Source organism: Triticum dicoccoides, chromosome 3B (genome assembly GCF_002162155.2).
Source record: "Triticum dicoccoides isolate Atlit2015 ecotype Zavitan chromosome 3B, WEW_v2.0, whole genome shotgun sequence".
NCBI lineage: Eukaryota > Viridiplantae > Streptophyta > Magnoliopsida > Poales > Poaceae > Triticum > Triticum dicoccoides.
Window position 1 is genome coordinate 813,244,216 of NC_041385.1, and position 19,800 is coordinate 813,264,015.

A 19,800-nucleotide genomic window follows, 5' to 3' on the forward strand; every position below is an offset into this window, starting at 1 on the left:
GCCCTCGGCCCATACGCAGACGGCACACCAGCACTAGATCCAGAACCGACGGCCATGGTAGAGCCGGACGCCCGTGCCCCTCACCGCCCTTGGCCCATATGCAGACAGCACAACGGCACCAGATCCCTCTTGATCTGGTCGAGGACAGCCCGCATGCAACGACCCGAGAAAAATGACCGGCCAGACCGCAACCACCTGAGAAAAATTACCTCGCAGCCGCCGCACCACGCCTGAGCTCCAGAGCACCGCGGCGGCGCCGCCAAACGAAGATCTCGCCATCCTCACACCCGCCGTTGGTCGCTGGACCCCGCGGCAGCCCAGCGCTTCCACCTCTATGCCCATGCCGCATGCCCGCCGTGACGCATTGCAGATGCACACAGCATCACCATGTTCAACAGCAAGGCAAATATAAACCAGATCATGCAATGATAACACAAAAGCTTGTGATGTCGCATCACCACCACGCACCAGCAGTACGTGGTGCAGCATGCAGAATCAGAAAAGGTTCACCACAACTTATTTACCATACATAAGTCTTATTTTTAACAACCATTTATCTCTTTTGGTGCTTGGCACAGGACTAGTTACTCAAACAAACACGGTTCTCTGTCAGGGACAGGGTAAACCGAAGATGAAAAGCACAACATATATACTTGCACACCATCACTTATTCACCGTTGCGACAATGAACAACACCGCATGGGACAGTCATATGTTTTGCTATTCACCACTCAACCAAAATAGGAAGTAGCCATAGAACCCTAAGGTTGGTAAGTAAGGCCGCACAAAATTCCAGGAAGAGGAGCTGAGGTCCACTAACTCTATGCATATCTAGCAGGTACTTGTCATCCCTGGTCTTGTAAAGCTGGAGAAAAAAATGAATTAAATTTAGTACCAAATAGACAGCTAGTATATACAGTACCATGCCGGCAAATTCTAATTTCTAACACCTGAAGCATAGAACCCACCAACACTGTGCAGCTTTAAATATGGGAGGTTATTTCTACCAATATGCATGAGTCAGTCGACAATAGTTGTTTGCAATAGCAGACACATGCAAGACATAAAGATGGTCACTTTTCTCACTTCGTAACAATTACGAATCAAATATATTGGCTCCAGCAAAACCGTTGTTTTATCTAGTGATGCCACTGTGAAGGCGACAATGAGTAGAAAATCCCTTTTTTGTTATTGTAAAAAAAAAAGTTAGTAGTAGAAGATGTCGCACACCTAAATTTCAAACTTGATCACAGCAGATAGTTTCCTGTTAACATCGCCATTATCCATGATGGTAGAGTCATCTACAAATCTGTGGTTGGCATGTAACAACATATCACTGACCTAAGGAAACCCAGGGTACCACCTGCATTTCATGTTGTAGTCCCCATTCTTCTTCCAACGGACATTTAATTCCTTAAGTGCTTTTAGAACCGCAATCATTATCGCATGAGGTTGAGCTCGAGACTGCTGGGTAAGTGATGGATTAGGTCAACAGCTAAATGTGCAAAGCAAAGCAAAGTAAAGTGGACAGTTTGCAAGACCTGGAGCCCAAGAGCCCATTTTCTTTCAACGCGGTAATATGGCCGCAAGCCACTGCCTTGAGAATCATTACTTCCTGGAAGATAATTCCTGGTACTTGGGCTTGCTGATTCCGATAGAGTAAACTGATTAAAACTCCTATCCTAGAGATCCATCCATTCATAAAGTTAATAGTGCTTAAACCTTTAGTGCATTAAATAGGTCATAGATGATGCAAATGTGGACTAACCAATGCTTGTTGATAGTCAGCACCCAAATAGCCACTAGCAGCCCAGAACCGATTGCCCAAGAGCAAGTAATATGCAACAGTTTCCTAGAAACATATAGTATAAAGTTAGTTATGAAAACTGAATGGAATGAATCACTGATTTTTGTTTGAATATACCTCATTTTTCAGCCTATTGCACAGCGATTCACACACATGATCTTTATCATATCCCAGATTGACAACATCTTGAAGTGTACCTACGTCAATCTTCTGAAATGAACATCTAGCAAATCAGCATATCATTGCCATAGAAACGGCATTTGAATGCTCGATAGTAAACACATTTTTTGATAAATAAAAGAGCAGCATTGCAAGGAGACTTGACGTGCTACCTTTCTGAAACCAAGGGCGCAACTATGGCCATTGACTTTCTTTGCAAATATTACATTGATATTCTACCCATAAAAGAGAGTATTTCATGACAAAAGTTTTGATCTTAGTTTTCCTATCATCCATCCAAGATCATGTATATATTAGTGGATAAAGGCTGAAAAGTTTAACTGTGCAGATATGATAGTTGCTTGAATGTGAAATAGATGGGGTACCATTTTGGCTTGTTGTGTCGTGTTTGGTGGTGGCACTGCCAGGTAGCGTGGAAGACGATTCTGAAACCATGGGTGGTCTCGAATTTCACGGATTGTGATTCTCTTCATGGGATCAACAATAAGCATTCTTGCGATCAAATCCATTGCAAGATCTGATAAATGATTTGGAAGGATATAGAAACCTCCCTGGAACACCAAACAAGGCGGAGTCAAATCTCCAGAAAAAAATGAATTCTAAAATCCAACTAATATTCATGAATTTGTTGTTTCCAAAAAAAAGGTAAACACTTGTCAGATCCAACTTAATCTACAAATGTTTTGTCACACCTTTATCTTTTCGAACAGTTTGGGAATGTTGTCATCATCAAATGGAACAGCACCACAAAGAAGAGCATAAAGTATCACCCCACAGCTCCAGACGTCAACCTCAGGTCCAGCGTACAATTCACCTGAGATAACCTGCGCAGAAACACTCGTTAAAGCTATTAACCCAGACGATGCGTGTGAAGAAGCATGAGGATAAGGACTCAAGTAATACAAATAAGTGAATACCTCTGGTGCAGCATAGTTTGGAGTCCTGCAGCTAGTCTTGAGAAAATGGCCATCATGCATCACATTGCTTAACCCAAAGTCAGCAAGTTTCACATTATATTTGGAATCAAGCAACAGGTTTTCTGGCTTTAGATCACGATGAACAACCATGTTTCTGTGGCAGTATTCAACACCAGATATAATCTGTTCAACAAAAAATTAACTGAAAAAACTATTGAGACAAAACATCAAAATGCATTCAGTGAATCAGAAAGAAGCCTTCAAATTACATATTCGCCTTCAGAAAGGATATATACCATCTATTTATGTTTTAAAGCACAATTTCATTTAAGCACTGAGATTAAGACAATGAACGCATGAAAAATAACACGGCATTTAAAGAAAAATTGATTTAATTTGTGATACTAAGTTAACCAAGGCATGAAAAGATGAAGATGCCAAATGATACAAAAACCAACCAAAGAATCAACAAAAACCAACAAACTTAAATATAATTTATTTAGACGCTATAAAACTTTTAATTCAAAATTCATTAAAAATTTCATGCGAAAAATGTGAGTATTCTGACATTTTCCGGAAACCGTGTTTTTCCGGCCCCTCCCGAAAAAAAATGTTATCGGTAAAACATAGTCAGCGAATGCAAACCAAGAAAGTTGATCGCGATTTGCATAGCAAGCATGTGAGGAAAGGTGGAAAACTAGCAAGCATGTCCGTACATTTCATGATTGAAATAAGAAGCTCGGCATATTTTAATTCCCAAAAGATGTGTTCCTACATGCCAAGAGCAGAAAAGGCACCTGCTGGAAGATTCGACGAGCCTCATCTTCCTGTAACTGCCTTTTGTCAACAATGTATTCCAATAGCTCGCCATTCTGGCAATATTCCATCACAACAAATATATCCTTTGGTGTTTCAATGACCTCATAAATCCGGATGATATGAGGGTGAGTGAAGTCAATGAACAACCTCAATATCTTGATTTCTCTATTTGCTGGAAACAAGATATGAGAAAAAAAATCGAAGTAAAGTGTTAGACATTGCAGATGCAAATTCTACTAACTCGCAGCAACAACACACAAGGTGAACTTCTTAACTAAAGCCGAATGTATCCTATGCTAATGTACATTATCTCGACTAAATGATTAAGCGGGAATCAGGAACACACCCACAAGTCTGACAAGTACTCTAAAAGCAGATAACTCGAAATCCTGAACAAGCAAGTCGAATGTACAAGGAGAAGGAGGCATACCTTTCTCTTCCATTTCCATAGTTTTCATTTTATGACGGTTCAGAATCTTTATAGCAACTTTGCGTCCTGTAAGTTTATGCTCTGCAATCATCACTTTTCCAAATGTGCCTGCACCTAATGTTTTGCCCAGATTGTAGCTCTTCAATGCTTCAGAATGTCCACCTCCTCTAGTGTTCCCATCCATTTTCACTATGCCAAAACAAGAGAAACAATATATGTGATTCAGTAAATAGTTTTATAGTTCAGACACAAGTTGATCGAAACTGGTGAAACACGAGTTACGCTAAATATACTGATCATGAATAACATGAAATATTTACAGCATGTCACTTCTTAGAGACCGGCCATGAGTGTGAAATGAGTGGGCTGGCCATAAATGACCACTATGGGACATGACTGGCGAGGGCAAGTGTGGTTCAATTAAAGGTTAACGAAATGGGTGAAGATTCCTTCTCAAATAGGGAGAGGCACAGCATATTCGATCGCTGAAGTATGGTTCAGTGACATGATCGGCAACCAACAAGTACTATCTTGTACGGATCGAGTAGGATCATAATACATTACCATAAAAATGCTTGGACGCGCAGCACTAATGACTATAGGCCTTTCCTGATATGTAATGTATCAGTTCTGGCAAGGATGGTTGGGATAACAACCACCGATAATGCTCGCCCGTACATTGGATGCCTGGCCCTGGTGCGAAGACACATAACACACACTAGAATCCTAGCTAGTGTGTTAACACACAAATATTATTGAAAAGGTTCAAAAATTAATACCATAATATATAGACACACACACGTGTGTGTGGTAAACATGGAAGAGACATACAAGAAATGCAGTCATCCAACAATGAATGAGCTAACACAAGAATCATTGTAGTAATCTGCAATGATGTCTCTTGCATCCACAATAATGTGCAATGATGTATTACCTTATATTGCGGATGGAAAAATCCCGGAACAAAAAGATTACTAAATGGGCCAAGTCAGCCCGTATGGTGTGATTTTTCATCCAACAATGAATGAGCTAACACATGGATCTTTAAACATGGAAGAGACATACAAGAAATGCAGTCATCCAACAATATGTAGAAATGCTGTCATCCAACAATGAATCTGCAATGATGTATTACCTTATATTGCGGATGGAAAAATCCCGGAACAAAAAGATTACTAAATGGGCCAAGTCAGCCCGTATGGCGTGATTTTTCTCATCTGCCATTATTACTTTCCCATGAAGAGTTTCTCAGCCAATTATCCCCAAATCCAAGTTCGTCCTCTATTGATTCATCTTCAAAGCACCAGTCCGGCAAGGATCAAGCTCCGAGCCTCCAACCGTTAGCCTGAACGCTCTCCTGTTTGCCCTTCCCACCATTCTTCTGCCTCAAACTTCCCTAATCGGCGTCGGAATCCACGCGTCTCGCAGCTCACGTAAGGTCGTACCAATGTTCGTAGCGGGAGTGCGGGATGGGAGATGCTGCATACGGCGGCGGACAGCTCGAATTCCGGGACTCTGGCAGGCTAGCTGTCGCCTGTCGGCGAAGTTTAGTATTTTGTAGTGCGATTTCTGGTAACCATCAATTCCCCATGAATTCATACGTGTTTCTAGCAATCTTGCATTCTGGCTTCTTGGAATCTTGCACCTCAGTCTGGGTCAGCGTCCATCGATCGGGGTCGTGATCCGGCAATCAATCCAACTCGACCCGGCGTCGTCCCCGACCCTCGGTCAGGGTCGATCGACCCCGGGACGTGGATCGCACCACCGACCCGTGAACCAGGCTACTATGCTCTGGAATCGGCCCACCACGGACCAAGGTTCTGATCTATCTCGTACCAAGCAACACCTTCAAGAAGGGATGCGACGCCGATGACGCTACTGCCCGGATGTGTCCTACGGTTAGTCCCGGCACGCGGAAGGGAGTGCGGGATGGATACCTCCGACCACTGGCGGAGCGTAGTGGAGATGAAACTGGGCTACGACCCCCCCTTTCCGAAGTGAAATTATTTTTTACTAGGTATGCTTGCGATCTGGCCCAGCCCATCAGGAGATATGGTCCACTGTCCACAGGACACAGCCCATTTGCAGCACCGCTCGACAGCACAGATCGAGACACCAACACCTCGTTGTGAGTCAACGAGTCATTCCCCAAATCCCCAATCCCCACTTTGCTGCCTCCCTGCCTCCGCGTCCGGCGTCGCCGCGTCGGCGACCTAATTCCTCGCTGACGGCGGTCGGCGGCGGCAACTGACGACGGCAGTGGGCGGCGGCAACTGATGAAAGCAGTCGGCGGCGTTCCCCTTCTCAGTCGGCTGCTCAAGCGGCCGCACCCGCGAGCGGCGCGCCCAGCGGCCAGCGGCCACACGCCCACACCCAGTTCGCCTACGTCCACAGCGGCTCCTCCTCCTCTGCTCGTCTAGTTCACAGCATCTACTCGTCCGCTTCTTGCTATTGCTAGGTAAAGTGACTGATTTAGGGCTTCTATTGATTAATTGGATGCAAATCAACTGCTGCTACTCACTGCTTCTGTTAATTCCGACGAGTTGAGATGTTGTTGTAATTTTGATGTCTACCCAATTGATTATTTGATTGAAAATTTGATGCTGTATAAATATTTGTTTAGGTAGCAATGGTGAAACAACAGAAGATGCAGTCTTTTTTTAAAAGAAAAGGGGATGAGGGAATAGCTAAATCTCCATTAGCTCCAGATGCTCTAACATTGGTGCCATATATGGATGGAAGACATGCTGAAGATGCACAAGAAGGTCAAATGGAAGATGACAATGTGCAGGAAAATCAGATGCAAGATGATGATGTGCCGGATGTAGAACAAAGAGCAAACGAACATGTCACTTTTCGAGGCATTGAGTTGTTGGAGCGAGATCCTGCACTATGTCCACAAATTTGGCAGTACCCCCCAAACGAAAGAGATGAAGTACGAAGAGCTTACTTGAGGCTGGGTCCCAATCAACCTAAACGAAAGAAATATAAAGCTATCTGAAAACCAGGACACAGAAGACGTTTTCAGTACAGCTATTTTCGTGATTTTCCATCATGGTTGGAGTATTCATTGACCTCTCATTGTGCATATTGTCTGTATTGCTTTCTCTTTAGCAAAAATAGAAAGAAAAGAGGTGGGTTTGATGTCTTCACAACACAAGGTTTTAATAATTGGAAGAAAGTTCATGATGGACAGAAATGTGCACTTTTAGTTCACATGGGATCAAGTCCTTGTTCACAACATAACAATGCAGTGAGAGATGGGCATGCTTTATTGGATCAGTCAAACCATTTGGCAAATATCTTTGAGGTGAAGACCATGGGGATAAAGAAAAGGATCGTTTAAGGCTAAGAACTACGATTGTGGTTGTAAAATGGCTCACATTTCAGTCTTGTGCTTTAAGAGGCCATGATGAGAGGCCGGAATCAAGAAACAGAGGTAACTTTCTTGAGATGTTGAAGCTTCTTGCAGACTTCTGCCCTGATGTTCAAGCTGTAGTTCTTGGGAATGCTCCACAAGTTTGCAAATACACATCACACGAAATTCAAAATGAGATCTTGAGCATTTATGCTATGAAAGTCAGGGAGCATATTCGAGCAGAAATTGGGGACTCAAAGTACTCTATTCTTGTGGATGAGACATGTGATGTGTCCAAAAGAGAGCAAATGGCACTAGTTTTCAGATTTGTTGATAAAGATGGTTATTCACAAGAAAGATTCTTTCATCTCATACATGTAGCCAACACAAAAGCACTGACACTAAAGATGGAGTTGTGTAAAGTATTATCCAAGCATGGATTTGATGTACAAAATCTTCAAGGCCAGGGGTATGATGGGGCAAGCAACATGAGGGGAGAGTTGAATGGATTGCAAGCTCTATTCATTAAAGATTGCCCCTATGCATATTATGTTCATTGCTATGCTCATCGGTTGCAACTCTCCCTTGTTGGTGCAGCAAGAGATGTGGTTCCAGTCACCCAATTTTTTCAGAAACTTCACTTTGTTATAAACACAGTTGACTCCTCTTCAAAGCGACATGATGAGTTGCATGACGCCCAGGTGGTTGAGATTGCACGCTTGCTTGCTATCGATCAGATTGAAACAGGCAAAGGAGCCAATCAAATACGCTCATTGAAGCGACCAGGAGAGACTAGATGGGGTTCCCACTTAGGTTCGATTTCTAGTCTTATGCATATGTTCAATCCAGTGAGAGTTGTTCTAGAAAATCTAGCCGCAGATTCATAAGCTGGAGCAAACCGGGCTGATGGTGATACTTCTTTCACTTACCTGACCTCTTTTGAGTTCGTATTTATCCTATGCATGATGAAAGAAATATTGGAAACTAGCGAAGATCTTGGGAAGGCTTTACAGAAGAAAGCACAAGACATAGTAAATGCAGTTCGTCTAGTGCATTCCACAAAAGTACTTCTGGAAGAGATGAGATCAGATGAAGGATGGGAGTTGTTCATTGGAAATGTTGTTGAGTTCTGTGTGGAGCATGATATAGATATTCCAGACATGAAAGAACTATACATTCTGCATGGTGGGCGTGCTCGTCGTCAACCTGATCACTTTACTAGAGAAAGGTATCTACGAGTGGAGATATTTCGAGCAACAATTGACAACCAACTAAATGAATTGAATCTTAGGTTCAATGAGAAAGTGATGGATCTCTTATCCATTAGTGTTACATTGATACCAAGAAATGGATTTACATCATCCAATGCTAAGGAAATATGTTCAATGGTGGAGAAATATTATCCTGCTGATTTTACACAACAAGAGAGATACGGGTTGGAGATTCAACTCAACCATTTTGCTGCGGATGCTAAAAACAGCGGAGACTTGAAGAAGCCCATCACCATAACTTCTTTATGTCGATGCCTTGTTGAGACAGGATGAGATAGAATTTACAATTTGCTTGATAGGTTGCTTCGATTGCTTGTTACTCTCCCGGTTTCCACTGCAAGTGCTGAGCGTGCTTTCTCGAGCTTGAAGATTATCAAGTCAAGGCTACGTAATACAATGGAAGATGATTTTCTTGCAGACAGTCTGTTGCTACAAACTGAACGAGAAATTGCATAAAAAATTCCTTGTGAAGATATAATTGCTGATTTCAAAAGTAGGAAGAATAGAAGATCGTATCTTTAGTTGGCAGTAGTACTAGTTGGTTGGCAGCACTACTGGTTGGCAGTAGCACTAGTTGGTTCTGTTTATTTGTCTTTTGGTCATTTGTTTGGTGTGGTATGTTCTTTTGGAGTACCAAAATTTACCTATCAACAATGCTCAGGTATGTCCGTATGTGTGAACCTGCTGTATTTGTGTGTACAATATATATATATATATGGTCCTCTAATTGTCCTTGCATATGTTCTACAACTTAGTGGGTTTTTATGCATATGGTGTGTTCTTATGTGAAATCGGCCCCATCTTGAGATTTGGTCACGCTCCGCCACTGCCTCCGACACACTCTAGGAAGAGATGGTGGCACCCGTGTCACCACATCGGAGCCAGAGCCGGCAAGGGATTTCTCCCGCACTCCAAACCCCATTGACCAGCAGGGCTGGAGCCAACCAGCCACCTCACCGCCCACTAGCATGCGCCACCGTGGTCTTGACGCCACCCACGCTGCCTTACTGAGATCATCACCACGAGGCCAAGAGAATGGAGAGAGACGCACCAAGCGACGGGAGCAGCAACAACGGAGCCGCGCGGGACGGAACTACCTCCACCGCCATCGCGTGGGAGGCCCGTGCCTCCGGCACCGTCGTGGTCGTCGTTCGGACGCGCCAGCAGGGCATACCATGCCACCCTTGGCCCGGCAAGGCCCAAATCAGGCCCGCAAAGCCTCGCCGGCCATGCTGCAACAGGGCGGCACCAGCGCTACCAGCACCGACCCACCCATCGCCGCTCCTCCGCCTCACGGAAGCCACGCCGACGACCCTCCTCGCAGCTGGCCCGCCCAGACCCAGATGAGGCCCGCAGGGCCTAGATCTGGGCCGAGCGAGCGCCGCCAGATCGTGACGCCGCGTCACCCCGCCGCCAAGGGCCACGCCGCCGCGCAGTAGATCGCCCGCCCCACACGAGAGAGCCCCGCCGCCGCGCGGGACCACAGCCGCCGCGCCGGACCACCGCCCCCTAGGAGCACCCTGCGGCTCCGCATGGCCCCGCGTGAGCACGACCCGAGAGGGGAATGGCCAGCGGCGGCTGCCGCCGGTGGCCGGGCCAGACCCGGCGCTGGACGCCAGCGCCGGCGGCAAGGAGGGAGGGAAGGGGGGAGGGCTCGGGGAGGATGCGGACTGACCTCTTGCTGTGCTCGATCACCTCGCACTTGCGTCCCGGCCGTTTGGCTCTCACTCTGGCTGTCTTCCTCTGTCTCTTCCCGGCCCCGCCCGTTTTTCTCTCCTTCAGTTTGCAATTCGCGTGTGTCAATCGATTCCTCCGTCCGTCGTCGGTTGATTTGAACGGTATAGGAACACGATGGACGGTAGAGACGCTTTTTGGTCGCCGGTGACGCGGCGCCGATGCGAAATATGCATGCCATGTGGCCGGTGTTGGCGGTGGGTGGGATTAACCGGAACGTCGTAGTTACGTGTGCGAAGAGGACGTTGGCTATACTGGGTGTGTACGCACGTTGGACTGTTTTCTCATTATTTGTTTTGTCTGTTCGAAGAAACACAACTAGCAGCCGGAGACGCGGCGCCATGCCGCGCCTGTGTTTCAGGGTGGACACGGTCCGGGCCGGTCTGGTCCCGGTCCGAGCCGTCGTTTGGACCGGCCACCGGCGGTCCGGTCCGGACCGGTCCGAGCAGTGCGGCGGTCCCAATTTCAGAGACCGGACCGGCAGATGCAAAGCTCGGTGCGGACCGTCGGTCCTCACGGTCCTGACGCATACCGTCACTGCCATGTAGGCCCAGGCTGTCGGAGCGGTACTCGGCGCAGCAGCATGGTGGCTGGAGACGGAGAAGACGAACGTGATGCGCGGCGGCACGGCGGCGCGAGGGACAGAGACGGAGAGGCACGGCCGCGAGGGGGAGAGGGGAGGAACAGCAGCGCAAGGGAGCGGCGGCGCGAGGCAGAGGCACGGCGGCCGGCGGCGCGGCCTGGTGCTAGTCCAGAACGCTGGTGGAAGGAGCAGCGGCGGCGGCGCAGTGCGTCCTGGTGGAAGCGGCGGCACACACACGCATGAACGGGATGCGGGATGAGTTTAGGTCAGGCACACACGCACGATCTACATGTGTGATGCGTGATGGGCTTCCTGATTAGCTCTAATTGGGTTGGGCCGTCGGTCCTCCGAGCCGGACCGAGCTAAGACCGGACCGGACCGGTCGATTTTCGGGCCGAAATTGCCAGCTCGGACCGGCCAGTTTTCCTAGCGGGCCGGGACCGATCGGACCGGTCCTGGTCGGTCCACGAGCGGGCCCAAAAGCCCGCTCGCTACGTCCAGGCTGACCTGTGTTTAAGCCAGGTGTTGATTATTTTTGGTCTCGATGTTGAGATGATAGGGTTGATAAATGTTGCAACAACATATTTGGTAAGTGTTATTGAGTAGATCAATGGATCTGGTGGCATACATGGTCGATGGACATCTTTTATCTGTCTTATTGTTTTGGGTAATGATCCTTAAATATTTTTTACTTATGACAATAAACTATTTTTATTTCTAGCTTGAACACATTCTTGGCTACAAAGGAAACAAAACGACATACCTATATGCCAAGTCCATGTCATCGAAATTCAGTTAAACTGAGCATTAAAATATTCTTCTCCATACACCAAAGAAGAGTAAGTGGTCGTACATAATTGCCATATCTGCTTCATTCAAACATGATTATTTACATGATAGCAATATGTGTCATGTATAACAGCCTATACATAAAGGGAAACGTTTACGTCCGGAGCGTCGGCCGAACCGTTGCACCGGACGAGCGCACGCCCCGCAGGGCACGGGGAGCACTCCTTCGTATCGTTTTTTTCTTCATTATCTTCTCCCCCACGAGGCTTTCTTCATTATCTTCTCCCCAACGACGTGGAGCAACCAGTCCCTTACCTCCATCTCCGCCGCCGCGCGCAGCGCACCGTCACGACGAGCGTTTTGCTGCTACAGCGAGTCACGGCAGGGGGAAGAGAAGACGCCGAGGGTGGAGAAGTCGTGAGGCGGGGGAGCTGCAAGAGGGCCGCGCGTGGCGCTGGTGCTCGTCAATGGCACGCAGCGGGGTGATGCCGGAACGGTTCATACAAAAGCTTCTACCGTTTGATTCGAAAGCTTCAACTGACGGCATATAATGTTGTGTCAAATTTGTCTCCGAAGGCTGCATGTCGGCAGCATGCATGCACCAGGGTAGTGTTACTTAGCTACGAAGGGAGTAGCAGTAAGTTTGCAAGACCATTCTGTTTTTTCTACTATTGTAGCTAGATCAGCATAGCCGTACACAGCTGCAGGTCGGCAAGTCGGTAAGAAGCCGTAGCTTACTAGTTAAGGTAAGTCTGTGACGTAAGTGCTTAGCTAAGAGCTAGCAGATATTTTAGCCCATAGTCGGTTTGTAAGCACTATATAAGGGGCTGCACTCCACCCGGTTGTAGCATTCCATTCCAAATCCATTTGAGCTTCACAACAGCTAGTGTGTCTGTGAGCTTCTCTCTTCCATGTGTGTGTGTGTGTGTAAGCAGCACTAGTGAGTGTGTGTGCTTGGCTAGTGTGTTGAGCGCAGGCAGTAGTAGCACTTGGCTCTTCCGCCGGTCGTGTATCAGTGTACTCGAGTGCTAGCAAGTAGTTCTGGGCTAACAATTGGCATCAGAGCCTCGGGTTATGCCGAAGCATATGCCGAAAGGAGGCGTCGCCGATGACGGTTCCAAGACCGCCGAGCAGAGCTCGGCTGAGGACACCCGTGCGGCGGACGCGCTCGCGCTGCGAGGCAGGCCGGGAGGTGAGCTGGGTGCGTCATGCTCCGTGCGAGACGTGGGCATGTCCAGCACCTCCTTCCCTCTCCTCACGCGGACCAACTACCCCAGTTGGTCGGTCATGATGAAAGTCATCATGGAGGCGCGGCATATGTGGAAAGCCGTGGAAACCGGCGGTGTCGAGTACGAGGAGGACCGGCTGGCGATGGAGGCAATCTTGCGCTCCGTCCCAGAGGAGATGGTGCTCACCCTTGGCGCCAAGGAGACGGCCAAGGAAGCATGGGAGACCATCAAGACTCTGCGCATCGGCGTGGAGCGCATACGGGAGTCGAAGGCCCAGACCTTGCGCCTCCAGTATGAGGAGATCCGGTTCAAGGCCGGTGAACAAGTCGACGACTTCGCCTTGCGGCTGCAAGGTCTCGTCAACGAGCTCGCAACGCTCGGAGATCCCATCGACAACAAGATGGTGATTCTCAAGTTTCTCCGCGTCGTCCCCAGACAGTACAAGCAACTGGCCTGGTCCATCGAGAGCTTGGTGGATCTCTCCACCATGACGATCGTGGAGCTAGTAGGGCGGCTGAAGGTCGTCGAGGAGCACGGCGACGACGCCAACAACCGTGCTGGCGGCGAACTACTGCTCACCAGGGAGCAGTCGGAGACGCAGCTTCAGCAGCGCGGCCGCGACGGCTCTTCCGGCAGTGGGGGAGGTGCCCCCATGGGAAGCAGAGGTCGCGGCAGAGGCGGAGGCCGCGCCCAGAGTGGTGGCGGCAACCGCGGTCGCAGGCCAAGCCAGGCAGGGCGAGGCGCTGGCAATGGTGGCAAGTGCCGCTACTGCAACATGCCAGGTCACTGGATCCGGGATTGCCACAGGAGGAAAGCCGATGAGTCAGCCGCGGCAACGGCAAACCTCGTCCAGGCTGACGTGGATGGTGGGCCGGCAATGATGCTAGCAAGAGTCGAGCTCGTGCAGGAGAGCTCAATGTCTCCCACGACCACGGCCCCGACGTCCACCCATTCCGTGCAGGAGGCACGGAGCCCGTCCACGGGAACCATCACTCCAGTGACAGGCCACACCTCGACAACGACGTTCTCGGGGCCTGTCGACTGGGAGGCGATGAAGGCTCGGGTGTGGGGGAGCCACACCCCGGCGACGGCGTCCCCGACAACCTCGGGACCCGACAAGATCGTGCAAGTTGGCGCGGCAACGACGCATATGGCGGACCATGCTCCGACCATGATGCTGGCGACCATCGACTCCGTGCAGGAGCGCACGGAGACTCAGGTCAGCCACACCCCGACAACAAAGTGTTCGGGGTCCACCGTGTTGTCGGGAGATGGCTCCCTGACAACGGCATGTGCGTGCAGCTACGTCTTCCTCAACGAGGAGAGAGCCGTGACCACACCCACGCTTGCAGGCGGCAAGCAAAGTGAGGGTTGGTTCCTCGACACCGGCGCCACGAACCACATGACTGGTTCGATCGACGCGTTCGCGGAGCTGGACCGCTCAATCACCGGGAAGGTGCGGTTCGCGAACGGATCCGTGGTGGAGATCCACGGGCGCGGGACCGTCGTCTTCGCCGACAAAGGGGGTGATCACAGGGCGTTCACGGACGTCTACTTCATCCCGGCGCTCACGAGCAGCGTCGTGAGTGTTGGTCAACTCGACGAGGGCTGGTTCGACATCGGCATCCGGCGCGGTGTTCTCACCGTGCACGACCAGCAGAAGAGGCTGCTCATCGAGGTTACCAGCTCGTCGAACCGCCTCTACAAATTCTTCTTTCAACCCGTGCATCCTGTGTGCCTTGCCGTGGGCCATGTCTCCGACGCGTGGCGTTGGCATGCCCGGCTAGGACACCAGCACTTCGACGGGTTGCGAAAGATGGCGCGAGGAAACCTCGTTCGTGGGCTACCTCATATCGAGCACGCCAACAAGCTGTGTGATGCATGTGTTGCGGGGAAGCAGCGGCGTCTGCCATTTCCCGAGAAGGCACGCTATTGGGCGCAGAAACCCTTGGAGCTGGTTCACGGGGACCTCTGCGGCCCAATCACCTCGGCAACGCTAGGAGGGCGTCGCTACATCCTGCTGCTCGTCGACGACTATAGCAGGTTCATGTGGGTGCTGCTCCTCGCCTCCAAGGAAGAGGCGGAGCAAGCCATTGTCAAGCAGCAAGCGACAGCAGAGGTCGAGTGCGGCCACAAGCTACGCGTGCTGCGCACGGACCATGGCGGCGAGTTCACGTCGGCCACGTTCTACAAGCACTGCGACGAGAAAGGGGTGCAACATCACCTCACAGCCCCTTACTCGCCGCAGCAGAACAGCGTCGTCGAGCGGAGGAACCAGACAGTGCTTGGGATGGCACGCTGCATGCTCAAGGCAAAGCAGGTGCCGAGCACGTATTGGGGGGAGGCCGTGCTCACGGCCGTCTTCATCCTCAACCGCTCCTTCACAAGGAGCGTCGACGGAAAGACGCCTTACGAGGCGTGGTATGGGAGGAAGCCAGATGTACGCTTCCTCCGTACCTTTGGCTGCATCGGGCACGTCAAGATGACGCGCCCACAGCTGAAGAAGCTCGACGACAGGAGCACCCCAATGGTGTTCATGGGCTACGAGACGGGCTCTAAGGCGTACAAGATGTATGACCCCGTCTCAAAGCGTGTGCATGTCTCTCGTGACGTCATCTTCGACGAAGACGCGCGACGGACTTGGGAGGCGTCGGGAGAGGCCCCGGCAAGCAGTTCCTTCACTGTGGAGTACCCGATGTACTCTACAACCCCGGGAAGCAAGACCCCGGGAAGTACCACCCTGGGAAGCTCGGGAGGTGTGGATCTGGGAACAGCGACCCCGAGAACACCGTCCCCGGGTACGGTGTCGCCGGACACCACGACGTCAAGCAACGTGGGTCCCGGGAGGCAGTTCGCAACCCCGCCAACGGCGAGGACGGAGCTATTCGACGCCGACGACAGCGTTGGCGCCCCCCACAGGTTTCGGCGCATGGGGGACCTCCTCGGCGAGGCTGCGGCAACACCGCAACAGCCTGAGGATGAGGACGCTGATGACGACGAGGTCATGCATCTGATGGCCGGCGAGGAGCCGACCACGTTCGCGGAGGCCGAGCAAGAGGATTGCTGGCGCCACGCGATGCTGGACGAGCTGGCGTCGATCAACGACAACGCCACTTGGACACTCACCACACTGCCTGCTGGGCACCGAGCCATCGGGCTCAAGTGGGTGTTCAAGGTAAAGAAGGACGAGCACGGTGCCATTGTCAAGCACAAGGCGCGCCTCGTCGCAAAGGGCTACGTGCAGGGTGAGGGAGTGGAATTCGAGGAAGTCTTCGCTTCGGTGGCAAGGCTGGAGTCGGTACGGCTCATCCTTGCCGTGGCCGCTCACCGCGGGTGGGAGGTACACCACGTGGATGTCAAGTCGGCATTTCTCAACGGTGACCTTAACGAGGAGGTGTACGTGTCCCAGCCACCCGGGTTCGTTGCAAAGGGCCACGAGCAGGGCGTGTATCGACTACACAAGGCCCTGCATGGTCTCCGGCAAGCCCCAAGGGCGTGGAACGCCAAGCTCGATGCAAGCCTCGCATCCCTTGGGTTCTCACGCAGCGCTTCTGAGCACGGTGTGTACTCGCGTGGCACCGCGAACACGCTGCTCATCGTCGGCATCTACGTCGACGACCTGGTCATCGACGGGGCAGAGCCTGAAGAGGTTCAACGCTTCAAGGGAGAGATGCATCGTCTCTTCAGTATGAGCGACCTCGGGCTGCTCTGGTACTACCTTGGGCTGGAGGTGTACTAGGAGGGTGGTCGCATCACGATCACACAGACGGCCTACGCCACCAAGATGCTCGAGCGAGCAGGCATGAAGGACTGCTATGCTGTACATGCTCCAATGGAGGCACGGCTGAAGCTCAGCAACGAGAGCCCCGAGAAGGCGGTGGATGCCACACTCTACCGTAGCATCATCGGGAGTCTCAGGTACCTCGTGCACACCCGAGCGGACATCACATTTGTTGTCGGATACCTGAGTAGGTTCATGGAAGCTCCGGCAAGCGATCACCTGGCTGCCGTCAAGCACCTGCTCTGGTACATCGCTGGTACGCTCACGCATGGATGCGTGTATCGTCGTGGCGACGGCGAGAGCTTGGTCGGGTACAGCGACTCCGACCATGCTGGTGACGTGGATTCTCGAAAGAGCACCTCAGGCATACTATTCCTTCTCGGGAATAGTCCCGTCAGCTGGCAATCGGTGAGGCAGAAGGTTGTCGCTGTATCTTCGTGCGAGGCAGAGTACATCGCGGCAGCTACAGCGGCATGTCAGGGGATTTGGCTTGCTCGCCTTCTCGGCGAGATGCTGAATCAGGACACCGCCCCTGCGCTCATCTTCGTCGACAACAAGTCGGCGATTTCCCTCTGTAAGAATCCAGTGCTTCACGACCGCAGCAAACACATCGATCTCCGCTATCACTACATACGTGACTGCGTCGAGAAAGGCTCGGTGATCGTGGAGTTCATCAGGACTGGTGAACAGAAGGCGGACATCCTAACCAAGTCACTTGGTCGTGTCCGGTTCCAGGAGCTGCGCGACAAGGTCGGGATCATCGACACCAAGCTCCTTCGACAAGATTGAGGGGGAGAATGTTGTGTCAAACTTGTCTCCGAAGGCTGCATGTCGGCAGCATGCATGCACCAGGGTAGTGTTACTTAGCTACTAAGGGAGTAGCAGTAAGTTTGCAAGACCATTCTGTTTTTTCTACTATTGTAGCTAGATCAGCATAGCCGTACACAGCTGCAGGTCGGCAAGTCGGTAAGAAGCCGTAGCTTACTAGTTAAGGTAAGTCTGTGACGTAAGTGCTTAGCTAAGAGCTAGCAGATATTTTAGCCCATAGTCGGTTTGTAAGCACTATATAAGGGGCTGCACTCCACCCGGTTGTAGCATTCCATTCCAAATCCATTTGAGCTTCACAACAGCTAGTGTGTCCGTGAGCTTCTCTCTTCCATGTGTGTGTGTGTAAGCAGCACTAGTGAGTGAGTGTGCTTGGCTAGTGTGCTGAGCGCAGGCAGTAGTAGCACTTGGCTCTTCCACCGGTCGTGTATCAGTGTACTCGAGTGCTAGCAAGTAGTTCTGGGCTAACATATAAAGCTTCAACCGAGACACCATGCAATTAAAAAGCTACAATCGTTCTTAAGAAAGCTGCAATTGTTCATAAGAAAGCTACAATGGTTCTGGAAAAGGATTCAGCCAGAAGACTGATTTTTGGAGGTGGGGCATTCTGCAAACCCGAAAGCTGCAACCGGCTACGAGCAAAGCTTCAACCGGCGGCGAAAAAAGTTTCAACCATAGACGACGCAAGCCCTGGACGACGACAAAAAGCTGCAACCGGCTTCGTTGTTTGCTACAACTGGCTTCTTTTTTGCTACAAACAGACAGATGGCGAGCATGGTGACCACGCACGACGACTTATTTTTGCTACGACCGGCTTCGTTTTTGCTACAAACAAAGGCCGGTGACTGGTGAGCGTGGTGACCGCGAGAGGCAAGGACGGCCAGCAAGGGCGGCGAACGGCGATCAGGACGGCCGGCGGGGGCGGGGACAGGCGACGAGGACGACGGGTGAGGGACGGCCATCGGAGAGGGTGTGCGGCGGCGAGATGAGAGCGAGATGCAGGAGGGAATCCTCGTACGTGCATGTGAGGAAGACGAAGGCGCTACGCGCCCCTAGATCGGATGGCTGCGAGCTGCTGGATCAAACGGCTGCCTGGCGACCGGCCCAAGTTTGGGCCGGCGCGCCGGTGCCCAGTAGTGGCCATACATAAACTCATTGAAGCTTTTGCCAACTAAAAGAAGCCAAAAAAGGAAACGACCATGTCGGGATCACTGGATACTATTCTCTGACCATTTCAACAGCACATCTAGTAGTTTTACCCTTGGATGAAGAACATGAATAACGTCACAATGATTCAGGTGCTATTCATGAAGATTGTTTGAAAATATGTATGAGGTCACTCAGAAAAAAATAAGGTGCTGTGATATCTTTATCCGAGAAAGTAGGAAATATGAATTAGTGTTCTGTATCTCATTTGTCTTCGAGCTGGTTGTTTGTTACTACTGAACATGATCGACTGACAGGGGGAACTCAACAAAAAAGTGCTTTCAGGCGTCTTTCCTGAGTGCTACCCTCGACAAAAGGGGTATTCACTGTTTTGACCTGTTTTCGATGTCGAGATTGCATACGACCTCAGATGAAGATGATACAAAAATCTAAGTTTTTCATTTGGACGAGATAAATCATTTTCATGTTGAGAAATTTTTCATTTTAGGGCATATTAATAACAATTTTTGCCATGCCAAAATATGGTCTCAAATGATCCCGGCAGCGGTCATATTTATTGCATAGTTTATGACAAATGTCACTTAGGTGCACCTTGCCGTTACAAACAATGTTTTCAAATAGTTTTCCAACTTTTTTGTAAAAAGAAATATTTGCTTCCATTTTCTAAGTGTCAAAATGGATATTTTTGTGAAGCAGGTTAAAAAAGGTGCAAAATGGCACGAGTCCAATTTTCACAAAATGTACACACTAGTAGAAAAGGGGGCAAAGGTCCACGCCGGGTCAGCCCATTAGTCCCGGTTCAGTCATGAACCGAGCCTAATGTGAGCATTGGTCCCGGTTCATGCGGCAAAGGCATTAGTCCTGGTTCAAATGGGACCTTTAGTCCCGGTACTAAAGGTGCCATTTTCAA

At 50.3% G+C, this 19,800-nt stretch overlaps 1 protein-coding gene across 1 annotated transcript; it reads right to left on the reverse strand.

The window, feature by feature from the left end:
- Window positions 1-724: 724 nt before the first annotated feature.
- Window positions 725-4,337, reverse strand: LOC119280137 (carbon catabolite-derepressing protein kinase-like). Its single transcript, XM_037561099.1, has 9 exons — window positions 4,154-4,337; window positions 3,702-3,895; window positions 2,905-3,087; window positions 2,680-2,811; window positions 2,353-2,538; window positions 1,925-2,014; window positions 1,769-1,852; window positions 1,542-1,682; window positions 725-865 (listed from the first exon to the last, which is right to left on the reverse strand). The coding sequence occupies exons 1-9, from the start codon at window positions 4,335-4,337 to the stop codon at window positions 725-727; spliced, it is 1,335 nt and encodes a 444-aa protein (XP_037416996.1).
- Window positions 4,338-19,800: the final 15,463 nt, after the last annotated feature.

What these genes read in the sequence shown, in the direction of transcription:
- LOC119280137 (XM_037561099.1), bottom strand. Translation starts at nt 4,337, where the DNA reads ATGGATGGGAACACTAGAGGAGGTGGACATTCTGAAGCATTGAAGAGC. An exon ending in CAAACTATGCTGCACCAGAG is followed by an intron (nt 2,812 to 2,904) that starts GTATTCACTTAT and finishes GTTTCTGCGCAG; the next exon opens with GTTATCTCAGGTGAATTGTA. An exon ending in CTGACTATCAACAAGCATTG is followed by an intron (nt 1,683 to 1,768) that starts GTTAGTCCACAT and finishes ATGGATCTCTAG; the next exon opens with GATAGGAGTTTTAATCAGTT.